We start from the raw sequence: 17,675 nt of genomic DNA, 5'->3' as shown, positions 1-17,675 counted from the left end.
GTGCAGCTGCTGCTTAAGGTTTTAGCAAATAACAACAGCAACAGCAGCGCTCTCTCTTTCTCTCTCACTCACATTTTATTGTTAACGCAAAATAATCGTGAAATTCCAGTGCTGTCTGCGTGTGTGTTTAACTGTGTGTGTGCTTGCCTTTTTGTTTGCTCTGCGGCTGAGGCCCACTCCCACCAGAGAGAGAGATAGAGAGAGAGCAGCATCGCAACGCAACGCAACGCATTGAGAGAGAGCAGCGCAGAGCAGCATTTGCTGTTTTGTTTGTCGTCGCTGTCGTCATTCATTCACTGAGCGCGCTTCGAAGCGGTTGCTTTTTCTGCTATTTTCCGCGAGTTTGTTGTTTTTTTTTCATTTTTGGTTGTTGTTGGTGTTTTTTTTTTTTTTAATTAAAGTACAACAGAAAATACGTCGTGCAAATCGTTTTATTTGTTATTATTGTTTGCCCGTTTGCGCATTGTGTGCCTTTCTTCTGCTCACTGCTGGAAATGCTCTGAATGTCATACACAACACACACAACACATACACAACACATACACACACAAACACACACACACACACACACAGAGCTACTTTTGAATACAGCATGTTCTGAGATCAGTTTTATTCACTGTTGGAAAAATGGTCAAATCTTTGGTCTCCAAGCTGCAGGCAACTTCAAATCTTTCGTTGGCACAAACTTTTGGCATTGGCAACACTGGCGCCGAGGAAACAAATTACGCAAAACGTTAGCATAAAGAAGACAAAAAGAAAACAAAACAAAACAAAAGAAAAAAACATATCGTCAATTGTTTTGAATTGTTTGGTTTTTCCAATATAGATACAGATATGAGAATTCCAAATATAGATTTTTGGCATATGTATAATGTTGAAATATTGATTTTCAAATTCTTTTTGCAGATCGCAATGATCCCGGCCGCTTCTTTGGCGATGGCGTCCAGTTCAAGGCCAAGCTGATTGGCATACTGGAGGTGGGGGAGGCGCGCGGGGATCGCATGTGCCAGGAGGCGTTGCAGGATCTGAAGATGGCCATAAGAGCCGCCGGCGAGCACAAGCAGCGCATCATCATCCATGTGACCATTGATGGACTGCGATTGCGCGACGAGAAGACCAGCGATTCCCTGTATCATCATCCGGTGCACAAGATCTCGTTCATTGCCCAGGACATGACGGATTCGCGTGCATTTGGCTATATATTTGGGTCACCAGATAGTGGGCATCGGTTTTTTGGCATCAAGACGGACAAGGCGGCCAGCCAGGTGGTGCTGGCCATGCGCGATCTCTTCCAGGTCGTCTTCGAGCTGAAGAAGAAGGAGATCGAGATGGCACGCCAGCAGATCCAAGGCAAGGCTCTCCACGATCATGCCAGCCAGCTGGCCACCCTGTCCTCGCTGAAGAGCGCACACGGTGATCTTGCCTCCGGCACCTCCGGCAGCGCCTCTTCCTCAGCAGCCCATGCTGCAGCGGCTAATCTCAGCATGCTCGGTGCATCCTCCTCGAATGGCGTGGGACTCACGCGACTCGGCGTCAATCTGGATGTGTCGCGAGTAGCGGGCGTGGCAGGCAAGGAGGTAAAAATGGGAGTAAACTGAATACATATATAATGGGGATATATAGAAGTCCATCCACATTTTTACTATCTCCCAAAACCGATCAGTTTTTAGAGTAGATCTTTAAGATACGAGAAGATTAGAGTAGATCTCTAAGATTATGCCCAGCTGATTATATTTCAACTCCTAGTCAGGATATATATAAAAGGGGATAATTATACATGATTATGCAATCAGCAGAGAAAGATTTCGCTCTCCTATTTAGTAATGTTATCCGTTCATTCGTTGATTAAATTTATCGTTAGAGTAAATATCTAAAATAAGATAAAACATATATAATTAGAGAGTAGATTTACACAAGATTATATAATAAGCAGAGGAAGATCTCTCCTGCCTCTTCCTATTTTTATCTATTGATCTGAATAACTGTTTACGTTCTTTATGTTGGAGTAAATATCTAAGATTAGATACGATATCTATGATTATGCAGAGTAAGACTTTTTCTCTCCTCCCTTTAATCATGTCCATCTCTCCAAATGCCTATCTGGAGACCTTTTTATGTTTCATATGATCCCAGTCAGCAGCCCTCTCAAATGATTCGCCTCTAAAAATAACTAATAATAATAAATAAAATATAATAAAAAATAATAACTTCCTGCTACTTTCAGATCTCGCCCGAATCCGTCGCAGACCTTGTGGATTTGGAGCAAGAGCTGACGTCGCTGCAGCGTGGCATTAGTCAAATGGAGCGCATAACGCCCAATGATCCGGCAACCTCACATCCAGGTGCACCACTGGCCAAGTCGGCCAGTGAGGATGATCCGTTTGGGGACTCCTTCATTTATGTGCCGTCGTATAATATTCTGCCACCGCCACCGGAATCGGGACGCACACGTCACAAGCAGCAGCTGAGCAAGACACCCGAGAGTGTTGCCGGGCTGGATGCGATGTCCACACTGATATCGCCGGCACCTGGAGCCAGTGGATCACCGGCCACACTGCAGCCGGATGACGATGATAGTTGGCTGCATGAGTTGCAGCAGCAACACGATGTCTTCGATACCACCAGGGTGACGACGACACCAACGCCAATGTCAGCAGCCGCAGTGTTGGCCAATCTGCCAATGGCACCGCTGGCAACCAGAGAATCATCGGCAACGCCCACTCAGCAAATCAGCGAAATCTCTGCGGCAGCAGCTCCCTCCGCAGCAGCCACATCCACTATCGATGTGGGGTTAAGTGCTTTGAGCAGCCTGGCAGCTGCCACTGAGGCTGCAGAGGGTGCCCCAGCAACAACAACAACGGCAGTTGCAGTCATGTCGGGTAAGTTGCACACAAAGTGAAGTTCGTTAATAAATGATTGCCACAAGCAAACAACACCCAACACACACGCACACACAACAAGCACAGACACACACACACATCAAAGAGCTGCCATTCAAGATGGATGCAAAGGGGAATGGGGGTAGTTGAGGCAAAGGGGAGTCGACAATTGCTGAACTGAGACACAGATGAGCTCAATGAGTCGCAATCAATTGCTCGCTTTTTCACTTATAGTTCAAGATGACGAAGAAAATTCTTAACACAAATAGAAATAGTTTATGTAATACATCAAATTCTGTCTACAAATTTACAAAGTTGTCTTTAATGTCTTGCAACTTTTGTTCTTCATTTGCAACATTTCTGAAATTTCTATGTTAATGTTAAGATAACAGTCAAGGTTAGCTGTTAATTCGATTAAATATTTCTTATGTTAACAGTCTGTAAAAAGAAGCCTCGCTTGGCGTTGTCTGATTATGTTAATCAAGCTCAACTAGTTGTTAGTTTTAATGGGGGACTAGCATTACCTAATAGATATACTGCGCTCACTGCTGAGCCATCAATCATAATTATGGGGTTGAGAGCTGCTATGTTTTCCGAGTTTAAAACATGTTTCTCTAAGACACTGTAAATTTATGCTACTTAACATTAATGCAATATTATGTTAATTGACATTTTAGCAGCTTATTAACAGCTTAACAGCTGCTTAACAGTTGATTTAAAAAATGATTAAATGGCATTTTAAAGTTAAATCCGTGCTTGAATCGCATCCACACTGAATGCAGCTCTTTTCGACAGCTTATTTTAGTCTAAGTTCATACTAAACTAACTTACTAACTCATTAAGCACCGCTTCTAATGTTGTTTTGTTGTTGTTTTACTCCTTTAAAGTGCTGATTTACAATCCTTAGTTTCAGTTCAGTTCAGTTTCAATTTGTTCTCTTAAGTTTCTTACTCAGTTCTCTCACAAATTGCACGCTAGTTTTATTTTGAGTCACCGTAAACAGTGACTGATGAGAGTCTCTCTCTTTCTCTCTCTCTCTTTGTCTCCATTACTGAATTTTGCTCACTGCTTTTCTCGTTGTGCGTTGCTTTAATTTTGGTGGGTTGCCCAGACGCGTTCACAGATCTGGATCCGTTGGGCATTGGGCGCACTCGGCCCTATGTCGATAAGAAATACTTTTTCCAAGAGCTTAAGAATCCGCCCAAGAAGCTGCTCAAGGAGCTCGGCACCAGTCAGGGCGATAACTTTGATGACTTTCTGGGTGGCACTAATAGGGACTCCATATTCGAGGACAACAACAGCCCAACCATAACAACAGCAACAACAACAGCAACAACTACTACTAACATAGAAGTAGCAACTGCATCAGGTACTGACCACACCCATAAACACCCACCCGTTCACCCCCACCAAACCCAACCAAAAACACATCCAACCTCACCAGCAGCAGCAGCAAGCACAACTAACAAAATTGCTGTCTTCTAACACGACTAACAATTGCACTTGCACTAATCACAACAGGCAACTCCAGCAGCAGCAGCAACAGCAGCAGCAATCCAACAGCAACTAACCCACTAATAGCCACCGCCAGCCTTGGGCAGCAACAGCAACTGCAACTGCAACAACAATTGCTACTAACAACTAACACTAACCAATCGAGCACACGTCCCCGCTCCCGCTCCCAGCTTAGTCCTAGTCAGCAACAGCAACAGTCACAGCAATCACAGCACCAATCTCAATCCCAAATCTATACAAATACGCAACCACAAGCCCAATCCCAATCCCAATCCCAACTGCAACACTCTCATATCGCTCACATTCACACACAGACCCCAACTCTGTCGCAATATCAAGCCGAAGACTTTTCGGCAGCCAAACTCAAATTAATGCTACGTCAGAGCGCAGCCATGTCCAAGTCAACTAATACAGCGCTCAACTATTATACCACAGAGCCCGCAACCACCATTCACAATCTGGAGGAGCAACAGGATGCGAATCCGGTGCTGTTGCCACGCGACACGGATCCATTTTCGCCGACGCGCAAGAAGAGCGATCCGGATCCGTTTCAGGAGGGGGATCTCTTCGCCAAACTCGATGCCTTCGAGTTTGAGACGACCAGCAGCAGCTCCCCCGCCGTCTTCAATGGTCCACTCCAGGTGCAGTTGCCGCCCGAGCAACAAACGCAATCTCAATCTCAGAGTCAATCTCAATCGGATGTTTGGCAGGCGGACATATCCCGGCTGGAGCCGGTGCCGAGCAGTGTGCGTCATCGTCCCACGCCCGTTGCCAGTGTGGTCAACGTGGGCGGTCCACTCGATGTCATCTCGAGCATTTCGAACAAAAAGATGCCTCATCTGTTTGGCCAGGCGCGTTTCTCCAAGCGTGGCGACTCCGCATCGGGCATTGGTTCCAGCGTCAATATGCGCCGTTTGCAAGAGAGCGATTCGCTCAGTGAGAATGAGGCGGCTCCCGAACCACCGCCACGACCCGATTCTACGCCGTATGCTGAACCGCCGCCGTTGCCGCCCAAGAAACAGTTCAGTGATCTCATCATAAGGCCCACAGCGACGGCGCCACCTGTCGGCCGTTACGAGTACTTGAACCATTCGAGCAACCAGCTCCGCCGTAGCATCGACGCCCCGCCCATTCCATTGCCTTCACGGCGAGTGGGTCGCTCCGATGGCTACTTCCCCGGACCGGGTCGTCCTCGGAAGCCCGGCCACACCGACGACGATTATCTGGCGCCCTTGGGTGGTGGCACATCCGCATCGACAGCGACATCGACAGCAACGCCGACGCCGCCGCCACCACTGCTGCCGCCACCCACGCAAACGGGCAGCAGTCGAGCGCGTCCACAGCGCCAGGCCTCGTTGGGTCGTCCGCAGGATATCTATGAGAACAAGGCGGAAATACTGCAGGCACAGGCGCAAAAGGAGGCGGCGGCAGCCACTGCACTCGCGCCGGACATTACGCTGACGCAACTGCTCACGCTGGGCATGGATGATCTGGCCCTCAGGCTGAATGTGCCTGCTAGCAAGCTGAGCACCATGACCCTCGTCCAGTTGACCTCCTATTTGTCCGACTATCTGCAGTCCACTGGGGATCAGTTGGTGCACACCTGCAAATCCCGGACGAGTCCCGCTCAGCAATTGGCATCGCCAGCTGCTCCTGTGGGCACCGCCTCCTCCTCAACGGCGGCTGTGTTTAAGGTCAACTTTGATCAGCAGACCTCGTTTGTGGCCAAGTTCGATGATACGTTCGGTGAGGATCTCGCTCCGGATGGGTTTGTCGCTAACTTTGCCAACTTTAATGAGGCGCCCACTTTGTCAGCGCCTGCGGTGCCGCCAGCGGATCGCTATGCCGTCTTCCGGGAGATTATCGATCAGGAGCTGCAGCAGCAGCAGCAGGAAACGGATCTCATGGGTGATTTAACGCCGCCGCCAGTGGATGAGGCACAGCAGCAGGAGCAGCAGCAGCAACAACAACAACAACATCAGCAGCAGCAGCAGCAACAACAGCATCCACAGCTGGACATCGATATGCCCGAGCTGGAAATGGAGCCACCTCCACCTCCAGCTCCGCCCAAAATCGATACCAAGATCACCGAGGTGGTTGCCCAGGCCAAGGATCGTTATGCGGCACTGCGAGATATTATTCTCGTCGAGAATCTGTTCGATAAGGCGCCGCCGCCACCGTTGCCGACGAGCACTGTGCCAGCTCTGGCCGAGAAGGATCTGCTGCAGGATTTGTTCAGCGATGAGTTCAACGAGGATCAGGACATCCGACAGATCATGGACAGCAGCCACGATCGACGTGGCCTCGTCGATAGTCGCGGCCTGCCTGCCGAGCCCTCATCCTCGGCGCTGACCATTGCCGATGACGATGATGACGACGATGAGGACGAGGATGAGGATGCGGGCGGTGAGAGCAGCATGGATAGCAATGAGAAGGATGCGGAACCCGTCAGCGCCCAGGATCAGTACGAAAAGTTGTCCACCAGTGCCGAGAAGCCCGACTTCAAGTCGGAACAGGAACAGCTGCCGCCCAAGCAGCAGGACAACAAGTTCCTCACCGTGGTCAGTGCGCCTGGTCGCGATGACATCGAAATCGACGAGCTGATGCAACGTGCCATCTCCAATCTGTCGCTGGACTCCCGCGATCGCATCTCCCCGGCCACATCCACATCGCGAGGACCTCCGCCGCACAGCCTGCACACGCCGTCGCAGTTCAACGATGTGAGCACTTCGCCCATTCCGCTCCAGAAATCGCCGGCGCCGTCATTGCATCCAGTTGGGGCATCGCCGGTGCCATCGCAGCTGTCCGCTGTATCGCAGCTAATCGATACGGCCACCAAGCAGATGCAGATGGAGAAACCTTCCTGGGCCACCTTCGACTCACCCAAAGTGGCGCCAGTCGCCAGCGCCGGCAGCAGCAGCAGCCACAACAAGGGCAAGGCACGGCTCACCCTGCCCCCGCCACCCGCCTCGAATACGTCGCAGCACGACACCGCTGAGTCGCCATGCAGCTCGGATCCGCGTGACGATGCCGGCGGCGGTTGGTCCAAGCAGCAGCAGCAACGCCGCTGGGCCAAAAAGGAACGCCAGCAAACATCCTCCTCCTCGCGGGATCTCAGTCCCTGGGACGACGATACGCCCGAGTATCTCAAGCAGCAGCAGCAGCGCCGTGGCTTACCGCCACCCACCCAGCTGCCGCCGCATCCGCATGCCCCGCATGGCTACTACATGCGCCACGCACGACGCCTCAACTCCTGCGACGAGGATTACGAGTAAGTTTGAACCTAACCTAGACCAAATTATTAAAACCTAAGATTATTTCTCTTCTAAGTGAGTATTACTAATGCATAATCGTTCACTTGCAGCTACGACGCCGAGTTCTGTGCTCGCCGGGATCGGGAGCAGCCGCCGCGCAAGTTCAAGCATGGACTCTCACGCAGCAGGGATAACTTTGAGCTGGGTAAGCTTAGTTTCTGCTCCGTGGCTACTTCAAATTTAAACATTTAATTTTATTGCTGTAGAGTCGCCCAGCTGGTATCATCATCCGGCGCATCACACCTGGTCGCCGCAGGAGATGGAGCAGGGCGTGCGAGCGCGCTCCTTTGAGCGCAGCGCCTACGAGCGCTCCAGTTATGGTCCGCCGGCACCGATGTACGACAAGCGGGGTCAGCCGCTGCCCCGGGAGCGTGAACGTGAGCGCTCCAAGTATCGGGAACGAGAGTACAGAGACTATGCGCGTCCCAGCTATGAGTTTGACTATGAGAACGTCTACGAGGAGCGACGCTCGCCCATGGGACCCAGCTACAAGTCACGGCCCGAGTATCTGTACGAGCGGGAGCGGGATAGGGATAGGGATAGGGAGCGGGAACGGGAGCGCAAATCCTTCGATCGCGAGAGCGTTGAGTCCTTCGAGAGTTCGACGCGACGACGACGCAGCTTTGGCAGTGGTGGCGATGTCTACGGGAGTCTGGATAGCCGTGATGAGTACCGCGAACGGGATCGCGAGCTGAAGACGCGCTCGCTACGCAAACCGGCCACATCCGCCGCGGCCAAGCTGCGCGTCACCGGCGACATTGACTACGAACAGGACTCGGAGCAGGATTTCCAGCAGCGACAGCGCAGCCTCCAAAGGCCCAGCCAGCTAGGCGGCGATGTGGTGCCAGGTGCGGCTCCACAGCGTCTGCGCAAGAGCAGCGGCTCCAGTCCCTGGGATGGTGAGGGTAAGTCGCATGAATGATGGAATTTTTACATATCTTAATCTATATCTATCTATAAACTGACAGAGCCCAGTTTGCCTGGTCAGAAGTCGTGGAAGCGTCCAGCGAGTGCTGCGGAAACGGAGCGTCGTCTAGCCGAGAGTCGGCGGGCTGCTGTTCTCGCCCAGACGCCATCCGATGGCGAAAAGGATCGCAGGTGAGTAACTGAACTTTTAATGCAGCTCAAACTCCAAACTCACATTCCAAACTCTTCGCAGATTTCGCAAGAAGACACGCGCACGCAGCGCCAAAGATCTGGCCACGGTGGGCGGTGTACGTTATGGCAGTGGGCGTGGCGTACGAGATAATTACGACTACATCAGTTGCCAGCGCAACGCTGACGATGACGATGATGACGACGACGACGAGGACTATGTGGACGATGAGCCGCCCACAGATGAGGATAAATTCGAGCGGTTGAATCGACGTCGCCACGAGATGCATCAGCGCATGCTGGAGAGCGAGCGCCGACAGCAGGAGCGACATGCTCCCGCGCTAGCCAAGCTGTCTGGTCAGAATCGGGCGTCGCGTGGCATTGTCAACAACAACAACGTCAACAGCGATTATGGCTTTGTGGATAGCTATGAGCAGACGCCGACGCCCCGTTCGAATGCGAGCAGCACAGCGGTCATGATGAGCGGCGGTGAATCCTCGGGCGGACCTGTTGCCACCGGCGGCAGTAAATTCAATTTCGACGACGGCTTTGAGTCGGACTTTAATCAAAGCTCGCCGCCGCCAGCACCAGCTGGCACCGCCTCCAGTTGCAATTCGACACCAGCTGGCCTGATCTCGGCCAGCAGTACGGGTGGCTCCAAGTCGCTGTTTCGCTTCTCCAACGACTTCTCCGAGCGCGAGAAGTTGCAGCAGCAGCTTCAGCAGCAGCAACAACAGCAGCAGCAGCAGCGGGATGGCAACTTTGAGGTGGAGACGCCACCAGCATCGACGCCGCCCATCACACAAAAGTTGCGCTTCGATGACAATGTGAAGGTGTCGCAATTCGATGATGCCGCCTTCGAGGATGACTTTGCCAAGGCCTCCTTTGACTTTGACAAGGATCAGGCATCACCGGCGGCGCCGTCAGCCTCGAGCCGGAAGCAAAATATGCGCAGCAGCAAGTTGCAGCAGCGTCAGGAGCTGATCAAGAAATCCGAATCGGTCAACATATTCGCCAAGAAGCACGAGGATCCCTTCGAGGACGATGAGTTCTTCAAATCGCCCGACGAACAGCCGATGGCTGGCCAGGGTGACAAGGATGGGCAACAGGATGCCAACAAGTTTCAGTGGAACGAGGACAGCAACTTTGCCAAGTTCGATGAAAACATGTGATTTGATCAACTCTTTGCCCAGGCAACAACAGGAGCAGCAACAACATCGACAGCTGAGCAGCCGGAAAGCGATGGCGGCAACTATGCCGAAATCGATGTCATCAACGATGGCGACTTTTACTTCTTGACCAATCTCAATCACTACTATCAGGAGCAGCGCCTCCAGACGATGGAGCGTCTGCGTCAGCACGACTACTACAATGTGCCGCAAGTGCAGCAACAGCTTCCGCAGCAGCCGGTGGCAACTCGAACCACATCCACTTCGACCAGTCCGTGGCACGAGTCTGGCAAGCCAAAGCAAGCCAGGACCAAGTTGAAGCCTTTGCAGCTCCTGCGCAAGCCAAGAAAATGGAAACTGAAAAGGAGTTTCGATGAGTTTGTCAAGTGTTTGATTATCGCCTCATCCGAGCATGTCTACAACTACGATGTTCTTTGGTAGAGAGGCCTCTAAGCGAAACCAAGTCGGAATGCAAATCCTGAGTCAACCCCACCTCCCTTCCCCTTCACACGCCCCCTTCAATAATTGTCTGTCTGCTTTGTCTAGTCAAATTAATTGCCATATAGATATCCTTAACTTAAACAATAGACTGTGATTTTATGTACATGTTTTAACCTATGACCTTTATTTGATAAATACCCCCCTCAACACCCAACCCCCCCTCCTCCAACCCGAACCTCAACTTGTGCTAACCGATCTTGTTGCGGCGCTGCTAGTTATAAATTCCAAGTTTAGATTGTATATAGAAAAAGAGAGGAGCGATTTCTGAAACTATCCACAACACAGAACAACTACCCTAGTTATTTATGCTAAATATAATTCGATAACATTAACGATAACGATAACAACTAATAGAGCGTTTGTTTTTAGTGTTGATTTAAATCCAAATACTCATCCTCAACTCTAAGTAAACGAAAGCAACTAATTATTGCCTATGCTAAATGTCGTCTAGCTTAGTGTTAATCATTAATCACTATCCAAAGTGTTGCATAACTACTACAACTACATACTCGTAATATCGAACATACCATTATACCTACCACACACCATATACCATATACCATATAACGTTTAACTAGCCTAAAGTGTTTATTAATAATTAACTACATATATAGAATATAAAACACTAAATATTAAAACATCGCCTAAAAACAAAAGCAACAACTGAACGATCAACAGGTAACCAAAACAGCTATCAAATATTGAGATATATATATATATATATTTCACATACTATATATACATATATATATATATATGATATGTATCCATGATTTACATTTATACGAATGCGCATACAAATAGTTATTATTATATTTGTTCTATCAATTAAAATGTGAAATGAGCATACAAAAACTATATCTTTTAACTTTGATGAAGCCTTTTAATATTATTTATATTTTTGAGTTCTTTCGATTGCTGTTGAGCAACTTTAATTGGAGCAGCATTTGACGCTACCAAAAAACCATCAATCAGAGTTTGTCCAAAAAGGTGTCATGTCGTAAATTGAAATCGATTTGCATACGATTGACTTACTCTGCAATTTGGCTAAGTGTGCATCCAAATGCGTGACAAGTTGGAGCAACTGCAACGCCTATAAAAACCAACAGCATAAAGAAATCGTTGCATATTCAACTCGCGGAGTTAGTCAGAAGAACAGCAGCATCAAAAGCATTCACAAAATCTCCCTCAAAATGCAGCAAATGGTTTGTAAAATAATTCCAATTTCAAAAACTCCTTTAAATTATTTTTTTTTACATCCATTCTCAGATCCTTCTTTTATCACTGGCTTTGGTGGCGTCTGTGGTCGCCCAGGCGGCTGTGTTGCCCGCTCCTGTGCCCTATACCAATTTTCCTGTGGCGGCTCCTTTTGCTGCACCCGCTCCGTTGGCCGTTTCGAGCAGCCAGCGTCTGGATTACTTTAACCAGTTCAATGCCGCCTTTGCACCACCCGCTCGCTTGTTGGCCAGCCCAGCGGATTTGGCCGGATTTTCAACGATTTTTGGCTTTCCAGCTGCGGCAGCTCGTTTTGGACAGCCTGCCAGATTCATTGCCGCAGCTCCAGCTCCCGCTCCACTCATATTTTAACTAATTAGCGCCTGAACTTGCAAGCAAATATATCTTAAGTAAAATAAAAGCAAAAGTTGGTTAACCAAAAATCAAAGTCAATTTAAGTAATCCAACTACAAGTGAAGCTTGGCTTAAGACCAACAACAGACATGGACAGCGGCATAGAGACACTTGCATATTTCTTTTGGCAACAAATCGTAATCAAAAAAGTGTAGGAAAATACTTTCAAATATGGATTACGAGTATATATATTTATACATTGTTATACATCGAACTTAGATCACAATAATATTTTATTATAGTTAAAGAAAAAGATATTCATTCCATTACCAGACACTCTTATATCCATAGCCATAGTTATAGCTGGGATAGTAGCCATAAGGGTAGCTATAGGGATAAGTGTAGGTGGGATAACCACCGCTATATTTGTAGTAGGTATTCGGATAGGCGGACCAAGCTGGCCAAGCTGTGGATGTCGTCGTCGGCACATAGTAGCCGTTGTAGTTGCGGGCCACAAATTGATGGCTTCCGGCGACTGGCACCAGAGCTGGCACAGGAGCGGCGGCCACTGGAACACCTAATCCAGCGTGGGCAGGTATTATGCTGGCCCGGCACAGTGCGATAGCCAACAGCAGACAGCCGAGGATGAGCTGCAAATGGAGAGATGCATTTGAATGGAACTGCAGAATTATTTACATTGAACTCACGAGCTTCATGTTTAGATTGTCTTGAAGGGATTCGCTTGCACCGCTGGCTTGCTGGTCACTGTCGCATTGCTCTTCTGCCTGGCTATTTATAAAGCATTCCCATCTGATTGTGGCATTTGCAATGTATTTGCTTTTCAAATGCAGTCGTTCGTTTATGGAGGTCTAGCCTTTTTGGATCGTAAAGCTGACCATCTGGGTGCTTGGAAAGCAGTGCAGCTCAAGGGCACTCATTTGCTTATTGCTTAAGCTCGATTCGTTGACGTAAGACCATTCTTCTGGGGTTGACTATACATATTATGCAAATCAAACAGCAGCTGAGTCAACAAAGTATTGTTATCGCATCAAATCGAACAGCGATAACTTTTCAAGCGCGTGTAGGGTCTTGTTAAATGGTTAATTGACATTATCTTAGTTTGCCTAAATATTTATTATGCCCTCAACTCAAAAAGCGATAAGCGTAATTAATTCTAAATCCAATAATCCAAGGAGTTGTACAAATCTTATGCGCATGACATAGGGATGTGAGATATCAGATAATACTTTTTTAAAGCGTCATTTGGGATGCAATGAGTAAAATGCTTTAAATTTGCAAGTATATTTTTATAAAAAAACGTTCAATATATCAAAATTCAAGCGGCAGTTAATTGAATTGATCCAATAATTTAAATCTGTTTCCAATGAGGCCAGGTCTTAATCTCATTGTAAAGAGCTGTTCCAGGGCAGGCAGTTGCCTTTGTCTGACGATGGCCCAACAAAGTGTAGTCATTCTTCAGATGGCCACCTTGCTTGGCCATATCAATTAAATCCTTGGCATTCTGGAGCATCTGTGCTGAGGGTGCGCTGCTCTCGAAGTTGCCAATGAAGACGATGCCAATGCTGCGGCGATTATAGTTGGGTGCATGAGATCCCTGCAGTCCAAAGCCACGTCCCTCATACACTTTGCCATCGCCGGCAATGATAAAGTTATAGCCAATATCGCTGAACTTGCGTCGGCCCTTGTGATCCGACTGGATGGCCTTGATCATGCGCTGGCACTGCTCTGACGTAGTGCATCCATTGGGATTATCCGAGTGGTGGATGATTACATACTCGACGGCGCCACTGATCCGTGATGGGGAGCGAGCACTAGCAGCATTCCAGCTGCTGCGAGGTTGAATAGTCAACGCTTGCGTCGTCGGAGAGAGTGCTAAAGTCAAATTTGATGAGGTGATTAGAAACAAGTTTTATTACCCGATTACTTAATTGATCATTTACCGATGGTGCAGAGCGCTACAACTGCCAAAAACTTTATTGCTGCTGTGTTCATCGCTGGACGTTTTCATTATGAGATCTGTTCTGGCAAGCAAGCTTTTTAAATAGCCAGATAAGGTGCTTGAAATGTAGTTAACTGATTGAGGTATATTAATATACTCAACGATTTTGTGGCGAGCAGTTTTAATAAGTTGTTTCTTTGTAAATATGTTCTCAACTTTACTGTCCTCCTAGAAAGTCTCAACAATTGTATAAGTTCTCAGAGTGTAAATCATATTTACAAATTTATGTCTTGTTGATAACAATAGTAAAAAAATTGAATTTTATTTAAACAATTCTTAACATTAAAGCAAGGGTCAAAGTTGTATAAACACACACAGCATCTTTTTAAAGAGCATACAAATTTCGATGTGCTGGGAGAGCAGTAAATTTTTTATGTTTTTGATGAAGTACCCGCAGGGGAATCACTTGGCCTTTCCAGTGATAAGACAAATTCATCAACTGTGTATATATACATAATATATTACTATACATATATATATATATATATACATATATTATAGCTATAGATTGAACGTTTCTAAGTTCTGGGTGATTACCCAAGAAAACCAGGGGTTCCTTTACTTTTTGATTGGTTTGCGCTTTGGCTTGGCCATTTTTGTGGGTCTTGGCTTGGGTTGTTTCTTTTCCTTTGGCGCATTCTCCTCGGGCAGCAGTTGGATTGCCGTCTTCACCTGCAGCTTCTCCATCAGCGTCAGTGGTTTGTCGCCAGTCTCCAGCTGTTTGTGTAGAGCCGCCTTACGTGTAATGCGCATCTTCTCCACCTTCATCTCGCTCTTCCGTTTCTCTTGGCGACGGCGCAGCTCCTCCAGCGCAGTCTTGTAGATGTCCGCATGCTCTACTTCAACGTCCGCTGAGACGGTGAGCTCCTCACCCATCGATTTGCCCACCTCGTAGAGCATTTTCTTGAATGGCGCCTGATCCTTCTCGGTGAGTAGCGTTATTGCTGTGCCTTTTTGTCCGGCACGCGCTGTTCGGCCCACACGATGAATATAAGTCTTGATATGACGCGGCGCCTCGTAGGAGAGTACAATGTCCACATTGGGTACATCAATACCGCGCGCCAGTGCATCCGAACAGACCAGCCCATGAATGCTGCCCTTTGCAAAATCCGCCAAACGACGGGCACGCACACCCACCTTCATATTCGCGGAGAGCTCCTCCACTGTGATGGGTGAGCCCTGAAACAGATGCTTAAGCACAAAGGCCAGACGATCCGCTGTGTCCGCACTGTTGGTGAAGCACAGGAAACGCTTCCAGCCATACGTTTGCACCATGGTGTACAGCGTCAGCGGCTTCAGTCGCAACTCTGTCACGCAATATTGCTCCGTCAGCTCCGTTGGCGTTGTGTACTTCCCAATAAACTGACTGCTCTGCTCGGGCAGCTCGGCGATGTCCAAGGCAGACGGTAGCACCGGCAACGTGAACACTGTGGTAAAGAGCTTGGGCTGAAATAGACGCAAGTTCTGCAGCTTTTCAGGATCTTGTGAGAGTGTGGCGGAGAAGAGTAGTTTGTGTGGCTGTTTGCCATAGCTGTTGAGCAGTTCTTGGTAGCAGAGTGGTGCCTGTACCCCAGTCAGTAGCTGATCCGCTGTGGTACGCACATGCGAGTCCAAGTGATACAGCCAATTCTGGAAAACGGCATCCATTATGCGATCCGCCTCGTCGATGACCAGAAATTGCAGGGATTTCAAGCAGAATCCCTCCGTGGCATGCAAATGATCCACAAGGCGCCCTGTGAGATACAATGTGTTATTCATTGTATTCATTTACGACAGAGACATGATCTTACCTGGCGTGGTGACCACAATGTCCACTTTGGAGTAGTAGACACCTTTATATTGCTCGAGCAGCTTCTCCTGCTCATCCTCGAGGCGATGCTGCTTGGACAGCAGACACACCTCCAGCTCCGTCTTGCTGCACAGCACACTGAACACCTTGTACACCTGGAGCGCCAGCTCGGCGACCGGCAGCACCACTAGAGCACGCACTTTACACTCCACGCGATTGGCCAGCAGCTGTACAATGGGTATGGCAAAGGCTAGAGTCTTGCCGCTGCCGGTCGGTGCCGAGACGCAAATGTCGCGTGGTCGAAACGGTGCCGGTTTGGATTGCGCCTCCAGGATCCATGGAATAACAGCGCGTTGAACGGGAAACAGACGCTCGATCTTCATTTGCTTAAGCGCACTGCACGTGTGCTTCTCCAGATATGCCAGCTGTTTGATGGATGTCTCATCGGTCTCCGCGTCTGTAGCATCAGTGGACAACAGACTGCCACCTTCAATAATTGTGGGATGCGCCAGCCAAGCGGGTAAAACCATTTCCACTTTTGGGCGCTTCGCTGATGCATCTGCACCAAGAACTTGGAAATCATTTGATGGCTCCGTTTCCTTGGGCTTCTCTTCTTTATCTGACTGTGATGCTGCTGCTGCATCTTCACCCTGTGCATCTTCCGCATCATCTTTCTCTTCAATTGCATCAACTGTTTCGAATGGTTTTTCTTTCTCACTGATTTCGTGTTTTCTTTTTCGCTTTTCTGCCTTCTGCAAAAGTTTTTGCAGTATTTCATCTTCGTTTGCATCGCCGCTGTATTTAGTAGATTTGTTGTGCTCTTGGGTGTAACTGTGATCGGAGAATATTTATAAATATACGTGAGTTTTATATTAAATGTTTATATATACCGATTTACTGTGAATAATTCCATTTTTAATAACAATTTTGTAAAAGCCGCGCACGTGTTGCCAGTTGTTGTTTACGTTTTTACAAGACAAAGCATCGATGCTTTTGCCGATATTCACAGTGAGCTGACATCGATATTTTATTTGATACATCGATATATATTTATAAAGCGGCTATTAATAGCGCGTTCATTTAAATTTAATGCAAAATAGAGGGAATCTTCCAATCATCTAATTGCGACTTACGGCTATTAATATTAACATGTGACATTTGTATTTGTTTTTTTAAGTAAATATAGTAATTATAAACCAACGGAAATACATATGTAAGTAGCTCATATGCTGACTCATGGGTGATTTTATTTAAGTTCTTCGACAATTGACGTCTTTAATGCGTTGATGCGTGTACAAAAATTTCGCGACTTCTACGCTTAAGGGTCTTTTTGCAAAGTATGATTCATTTAATCTGGATTCTACACTGAGTTGACTCCACGTGAGGAAAAAAACCGCAAACCTTACGAAGTCTCTAGCTAAACAAATGACAGTGAATATAGTAAACAGAAAAAACCGGTTAAGTGCGTTTGACACTGTTGGAGAAGACATAGCTAAACTAATAATAATTTATCATTGCAGCTGCTCAAAAAATAGAATTCAAATTTTATGTTAATCGGAGAAATTTTTCAAATGCTTACATGCTCAAAAATTTGATTGGTCACAGAGTGAAGATTTTTTGATTGTGATCATTTTCTCGACTTGCTTTTGAATGTGATGCACTTCCTTCTGTTGTTGCTAATGAGACCTAATGGTGTTTTAATTAAAACAGGTTGCTGGCCCTTCATTTCAGATTGATCCACTTACCTGATAATCTTATTTAAATTCATTCAATATAAAATATATTTATATATATATACATATATAATGTCTAAAGAGAAGCTAA

General features: G+C 47.6%; 5 protein-coding genes across 5 annotated transcripts; 2 read left to right on the top strand and 3 right to left on the bottom strand.

Moving 5' to 3' along the window:
- The first annotated feature begins 402 nt into the window (after positions 1-402).
- On the top strand, positions 403-10,041 carry LOC6558039 (protein disabled). Its single transcript, XM_032743079.2, has 9 exons — positions 403-733; positions 907-1,577; positions 2,225-2,879; positions 3,991-4,248; positions 4,401-7,665; positions 7,759-7,853; positions 7,915-8,613; positions 8,677-8,806; positions 8,868-10,041. The coding sequence occupies exons 1-9, from the start codon at positions 628-630 to the stop codon at positions 9,973-9,975; spliced, it is 6,987 nt and encodes a 2,328-aa protein (XP_032598970.1). The 5' UTR covers positions 403-627; the 3' UTR covers positions 9,976-10,041.
- A 1,330-nt stretch (positions 10,042-11,371) lies between these two features.
- Positions 11,372-12,121, top strand: LOC6558027. Its single transcript, XM_001984005.3, has 2 exons — positions 11,372-11,678; positions 11,743-12,121. Exons 1-2 carry the CDS (start codon positions 11,667-11,669, stop codon positions 12,058-12,060), a joined length of 330 nt encoding a protein of 109 aa, XP_001984041.1. The 5' UTR covers positions 11,372-11,666; the 3' UTR covers positions 12,061-12,121.
- Positions 12,122-12,262: 141 nt separating this feature from the next.
- Positions 12,263-13,253, bottom strand: LOC6558022. Its single transcript, XM_001984006.3, has 2 exons — positions 12,750-13,253; positions 12,263-12,692 (listed from the first exon to the last, which is right to left on the bottom strand). The coding sequence occupies exons 1-2, from the start codon at positions 12,756-12,758 to the stop codon at positions 12,369-12,371; spliced, it is 333 nt and encodes a 110-aa protein (XP_001984042.1). The 5' UTR covers positions 12,759-13,253; the 3' UTR covers positions 12,263-12,368.
- Positions 13,254-13,328: 75 nt separating this feature from the next.
- On the bottom strand, positions 13,329-14,072 carry LOC6558015 (peptidoglycan-recognition protein SB1). The gene is made up of 2 exons (XM_001984007.3): positions 14,004-14,072; positions 13,329-13,935 (listed from the first exon to the last, which is right to left on the bottom strand). Exons 1-2 carry the CDS (start codon positions 14,053-14,055, stop codon positions 13,412-13,414), a joined length of 576 nt encoding a protein of 191 aa, XP_001984043.1. The 5' UTR covers positions 14,056-14,072; the 3' UTR covers positions 13,329-13,411.
- Positions 14,073-14,318: 246 nt separating this feature from the next.
- Positions 14,319-16,800, bottom strand: LOC6558006 (probable ATP-dependent RNA helicase Dbp73D). The gene is made up of 3 exons (XM_001984008.3): positions 16,742-16,800; positions 15,853-16,682; positions 14,319-15,795 (listed from the first exon to the last, which is right to left on the bottom strand). Exons 1-3 carry the CDS (start codon positions 16,762-16,764, stop codon positions 14,621-14,623), a joined length of 2,028 nt encoding a protein of 675 aa, XP_001984044.1. The 5' UTR covers positions 16,765-16,800; the 3' UTR covers positions 14,319-14,620.
- Between the last annotated feature and the right edge of the window lie 875 nt (positions 16,801-17,675).

Source organism: Drosophila grimshawi, unplaced genomic scaffold (genome assembly GCF_018153295.1).
Source record: "Drosophila grimshawi isolate 15287-2541.00 unplaced genomic scaffold, ASM1815329v1 contig_44, whole genome shotgun sequence".
NCBI classification, from domain to species: Eukaryota; Metazoa; Arthropoda; class Insecta; order Diptera; family Drosophilidae; genus Drosophila; species Drosophila grimshawi.
Note: the sequence above shows the minus strand (reverse complement) of the source record. Positions and strands in the feature narration are given on the sequence as shown.

What these genes read in the sequence shown, in the direction of transcription:
- LOC6558039 (XM_032743079.2), top strand. Translation starts at nt 628, where the DNA reads ATGGTCAAATCTTTGGTCTCCAAGCTGCAGGCAACTTCAAATCTTTCG. An exon ending in CGGGCGTGGCAGGCAAGGAG is followed by an intron (nt 1,578 to 2,224) that starts GTAAAAATGGGA and finishes TGCTACTTTCAG; the next exon opens with ATCTCGCCCGAATCCGTCGC. An exon ending in TCCTGCGACGAGGATTACGA is followed by an intron (nt 7,666 to 7,758) that starts GTAAGTTTGAAC and finishes GTTCACTTGCAG; the next exon opens with CTACGACGCCGAGTTCTGTG.
- LOC6558015 (XM_001984007.3), bottom strand. Translation starts at nt 14,055, where the DNA reads ATGAACACAGCAGCAATAAAGTTTTTGGCAGTTGTAGCGCTCTGCACC. An exon ending in TGTAGCGCTCTGCACCATCG is followed by an intron (nt 13,936 to 14,003) that starts GTAAATGATCAA and finishes ATTTGACTTTAG; the next exon opens with CACTCTCTCCGACGACGCAA.
- LOC6558006 (XM_001984008.3), bottom strand. Translation starts at nt 16,764, where the DNA reads ATGGAATTATTCACAGTAAATCG. An exon ending in GAATTATTCACAGTAAATCG is followed by an intron (nt 16,683 to 16,741) that starts GTATATATAAAC and finishes CTCCGATCACAG; the next exon opens with TTACACCCAAGAGCACAACA. An exon ending in CATTGTGGTCACCACGCCAG is followed by an intron (nt 15,796 to 15,852) that starts GTAAGATCATGT and finishes TGTATCTCACAG; the next exon opens with GGCGCCTTGTGGATCATTTG.